At 32.8% G+C, this 5,220-nt stretch overlaps 1 protein-coding gene across 1 annotated transcript; it reads right to left on the reverse strand.

Annotated features, from left to right (window-relative positions):
• Window positions 1-230: 230 nt before the first annotated feature.
• Window positions 231-3,289, reverse strand: LOC123555497 (neural cell adhesion molecule 1-like). The gene is made up of 2 exons (XM_045346105.2): window positions 3,166-3,289; window positions 231-2,273 (listed from the first exon to the last, which is right to left on the reverse strand). The coding sequence occupies exons 1-2, from the start codon at window positions 3,218-3,220 to the stop codon at window positions 844-846; spliced, it is 1,485 nt and encodes a 494-aa protein (XP_045202040.2). The 5' UTR covers window positions 3,221-3,289; the 3' UTR covers window positions 231-843.
• Window positions 3,290-5,220: the final 1,931 nt, after the last annotated feature.

Here is a 5,220-nt window from a genome sequence, read left to right on the forward strand (position 1 = left end):
ATCAAAAGCTATATTGTGATATTTCAAATTATACAGGAACGATTACAAAAAGATTTAGAAAAAAGACTAATTTCGCTGTTTAGCTGAATATTTAGTGAACGTTTAACCTGTATGGCAAAATCATGAACTTCTGTTGAACTATTAATTATAACACGTGTTTCTAGAATACTGAATAGTGAGCTAAGAGGGCGGGCTAAGCGTTCGAAATAAAAAACGATAATTTGTAAATGACATACTACACATAATTATTATTATTTCATGATGACAAGTTGAAATACAATAAAACACAATAGTCACTTTTTGTAATAAGTTAGGGTAATAATTTCGTCCAGTGTTTGCAAATGCTTACTCTGAAATTAACCTTTAGTCTGCTGGTGGCAAGTGATTCTGCCTTTGCGATCAGCGCAGACCAAGATCTGCTCTGTTCGCCATTCAGCCAGTATATTTTGGTAAGCATCCATTTTAGCAGTTACTGGTACTGGTTCATTATAGAAATTTAGCATGGTAAGGGTGAATCTTTATCAGCAAACAGATCTTGCCCAGTTAGATACAATTTCAAACTTAAATATGGCACACCAGCTTATCTCCATTCGGAAAGCGTATTAATCTATAGATAAAGGGTCATGAGTTTGATCCATACTTGAGGCAGATTTTCTCAGTGACAATAAATAATGAAATAATTCCTCCATCTCCGACATATGTGGAGAAGTTGGCAATTACTTGCAGAGGACTCTACGAACACTGGTTACGTAAATTAACACAGTCTATTACTTTTCTTTTGACTGCTACATTATATAAATATCTCGCCCTTACACTAAGGTGGGACTCTGATCAATTATGAATCTACTGATGAGATAGAGTACTGATTGGTTCTATATACGTAACAACGGAAGATTGAGTAGACACTGATTCAGAGTCATTCCAGTGAATCAGACTACCATCTCTTGATCGAATGCTGGGGTTAATCTGGTCATACGTCGTCAGGTCCGTGTAGGTGTTGTCAGCAAATCTTACACTGGTCACATAAGATGATCTTACATCACTGATTTGATTTGAAATTTGATTCTCTGCTGAATGGCTCGAATCAGACATTTCACCATCGTCCTTCATTTTGTTCTTATACTTACAAATATAAAGATTAAACCCAATCATAATAAAGGAAACAAGCCACCCCAATGTAGTGGCTACAATAAGGGCCAAGGAAGCCGTGTGTTGTTCCATGCCTGTTTCTATATTATTATTTAGATGTTGTTCTGTGGAACAATTCGTTGATTTGAATGATGTAGAATCGGTTGTAGTATTTGGACTTGAGACAACACTAGGTGTACTCGTTGATGTTGATGACTGAAAACGAGGATCAGCATCTGTAACAGTTGTACATTGTTCAAAGCAGTCTGTACATTTCAAAGTTGGTTTTTGATCGTTCAAAGCCTTTCTATTAACAAATACATGAAATACTTCTGTTTTATGTATAATCTGTTGTGTTCTATTCGCTGGAATCACGGTATTTTCCACATGACAAACGTAATCACCTGCACTATTTGTATCAATATTATACTTCGAATACTTCCCCCCATGCCAGTAAAAACTTTCGTCACCAGTTTTAGACCACCATATGTTGGGGGCAGGATTGCCATCTACATGACATCTAAGAACAATATAATCACCTTCGTTCCTTTCAACATATCGACCTGGAAATATAGATGTTATACTAGCTTTTCTGTGTACATTGATGAACACATATTCGCTAATAAATGCACTTCTAGGTTCTCCAAAAGTTGGCGTCATTAAACTTTGAAAATTGCAGTATATCCTTAGGCCTGTCGAAGGTACTGTCATACGGTAGGTTCTGTTTCTTGATAACAGAAGTCCATCCCAAGCCAGTCGCCTCCACTGGTATGTAGGCTCAGGTTCGGCCTCAAACAGGTAAGTTAGGGATACTTCCTCATTAAACAGAAAAGACTTTGGAGCATTTAAAATAGGGTATGATGGAGGGTACAGAATTTTTAAGAAAACAGTAGAATATTCTAATATAGTATTTTCATCAGATGATATTGTGCAAGTATAATACCCCTCGTCTTCGATTCTAATGCGTCCAAGTTCGAGTCTAGTATTTCTTGTAATAACAGTATTATTTCTGCTCCAGGTAACGGTTACATTTTCAATGTCATGTATGCAATCAAACAGTAGATGTTGCCCTTCAATGATTTTAACAGTGTTGTCATTTTGTAGAGTATCAATATCTACTCCATGTAATAAGATACTGACTTCACCTGAAAGCATAATATTGTTAACAAGATTCATTTTTAAGGCTTATATCAATTTAGTAAAATAAGACTGTAATTAAAATCCACTGTTACAGTAGTAATACTGGAACTTTCTTTTCTACTCCTGTAAGCTGCGTAAATTTCGTTTTCCGCGTGCATTAGTATACCATAAATATACAATGTATAGGCCTACTGGAGGATATTTGTTTGTTTCAATGTAATATCGAAATATACTTCAACGAGTGAACACTATAATAAAATATTTTCACGTGTGGAGCAGCCACGAGTGAGTATGTAAATTGTGTTCACTATTGAAATATAGATTCTATCTCGATCTTACATTGAAATACACATTTTCTTTTTATTTTATGTATTTTCTATGGTTTTAAATTATATCCAATTTTCCCGCGCGGCGTCAGGTGCATCGCATCATAATATCATAATTTTATGACATCATGATATCAATGAAGAAAATCTGTAAAATAGTTCTATGACGTTTCCAGATTTGTTTTAGACTGTATTACGATGGGACGTATATCTTTATGATCCTCTTAGTAGATCTATTTATTACACATATATATATATTTACTGAAGTATGTTCTACAAGGAATTTACGATTATTTATAATTCATATTCATTCGCATTCAAAGGTAGTTCCGTAGCAGTGAAAAATAAAATAATATTTTCTCTGTTTGAAGCAGTGAAAATATCAATTTTATTTCACAGATGAGAATCAGTATTTCACAGACAAGAATAAAATAGATATCAAAATATGTAAAATGAAATGAAATTCAAAATTGATACCTATCGTCCAGTAACATACGCGATATAAAGAATTAATATGTAACCGTTGTAATTTCTCTCTTGACCGTACAAGAAAAAAGATAAAATGAATAACCTGAGGACGTCTGAATTAAACCTATCCAGAAATATAAGCATGTTTTGAAGTTCATCTTGACAAGCTGTACTTTGGTATGTATTCACTCTACTGAATCAGATGAAATGGAGGAAGATGTTAAATCTATCGTCTTGAGCATTCATGCATCTCACCTTCAAAGTTTATAAGTCAAAGTAGTACGTAACATAATGTCTATATTTTTAAATCTTCCTTGTTAATATAATACTTAGTAGCCATAATGATACTTACATGTATAACATGTTATTCAGAATTCTTCTAAAAACAAATGTAAGATTATTGAAACATATTCAGATTGTTAGATTATTGAAAACATATTCAATTTGTCCTTTTGACACAAAACAAATGTTGTGTTTTAACATAATCTTTCAGATGGATTAATGTACATGTACCTTGCATATTGATAGATATATGTTTTTAAAAAATTTTCAGGGTGTCATTTTTATCAAATTGGCAGAACAAAAAGTAGCGGAATATATCAGTAAAGATTATATCGGAAATATTAGAGTTATTTTAAGAAAATGTCTGATCATCTTTACGTCATTTGATTGTTTTACTTTTGGGAATAATGAAACTATGCGCACGGTCGCGTCAAAATGCCTTTTTACGCATACCAGTTTAGATACGGACTTTTTGTCCCATTTACTGGATATATTATGAGCCTCTTTTATATTTGTACATGGACAATCGACAAGTTTTGTGAAAGGTATATGATTACCTGGCAGTGCACAAAAATGCGCAATTATTAAAGAGAAACGAATGGTTAAATTCAACCCATCTCTTCTGACGTCGGTCTTTTTATAACAAATGAGGAGTAGTCCGGAAGGAGAAGTAGCCCGGATAAAGAACATAGTGGATGATTTTTTTGGGCATAATTTTTATTCAATCGAAACTAGGGCTGAATTGAGATGGCAGATCCAATACTCGTCACTCAAGGACCAAATACTGATACTGACATACTGGTTAAAAAACAACAAGTCCAATTAACTCTTGTTAACGAAAGCAGGCGTCAAATATAATGATGAAATTTAACAAGCGGATAGCGTGTCACAATTAATTTATACGTTAAATAATTATATCTATATCTAGGACCACATGAACATCGAAACGCTTGCATATCTACACAATGTGTTTAAGAATTTATTCCTTAAATATTTCACGTTAACAACTTTCGCTATAATATCAAACACTATTTCAACGCTTCAGTAATATCATCGTCATATTTAAACACATTCCAATATTTCGCCTCATGTTATAACGAATTAAATATTCATTAATATAGAAACTTAATATATCTATGATTGTCTTGCTTATTTTTGAGCCCGATTCAGTTACGTTACATTTATCCTATCAGTCAAGTCAATGAATCAAAAGAAACATGAAAAAAATCAGCAAACATATTTTAAGGTACTTTCATTTCGCTGTATAATGAATTCTTTTCAACAATCAGCATATCACAATATAAATGACAAAGTAATGTCAGAAGAAGTAGAATAAATGTTGTCAGAAAAAACAAATGATAATGAAAAACTAACACTTTATCCAGCGAAATTGCGTAACATAGTATATAGCCGGTACGTCAACAAATTTAAAGAGAAACATGGCAATAATATATAAAGGAACTTGCTCATAGATTTATTTTAAAAAGTGTCCTAAAATGCCAGTTTGATTTAATAGCTCAAATATATTGTATATATGTCCAACAGTTAGAGCTTTCTGAAAGAAAGACTGTATTAGCAAGTTTTTTGTGTGTTTCTTTTTCTAAAGTATTAGCTAAATTGAAGGGCGGTGTGAAATAATTTTGCACGAGATAGTGGCGTGAAAACTTTGGCGAGTTTTATAATAAACCACTGTGACCAATAAAATTGCATATCTTTTACGGAACCAATGATACTGTATGTTTGACAATGAAATGTTTGATGAAGATATTAGCAAATAAATGAAAAATTCGAATTCTGTCGTTGACAATAAAAAGGTGATAACCTTCTATCTTCTAAAGTAGTCCAAACTAGAGATATCACTAAAAATGATTAAAAG

This window comes from Mercenaria mercenaria, chromosome 7 (assembly GCF_021730395.1).
Source record: "Mercenaria mercenaria strain notata chromosome 7, MADL_Memer_1, whole genome shotgun sequence".
Taxonomy (NCBI): domain Eukaryota; kingdom Metazoa; phylum Mollusca; class Bivalvia; order Venerida; family Veneridae; genus Mercenaria; species Mercenaria mercenaria.

Excerpts from the sequence above, each read along its gene's own strand:
- LOC123555497 (XM_045346105.2), bottom strand. The coding sequence starts at position 3,220 with ATGAACTTCAAAACATGCTTATATTTCTGGATAGGTTTAATTCAGACG. Across the intron at positions 2,274-3,165 it reads TTTAATTCAGACGTCCTCAG|GTGAAGTCAGTATCTTATTA; the intron begins GTTATTCATTTT and ends TTATGCTTTCAG.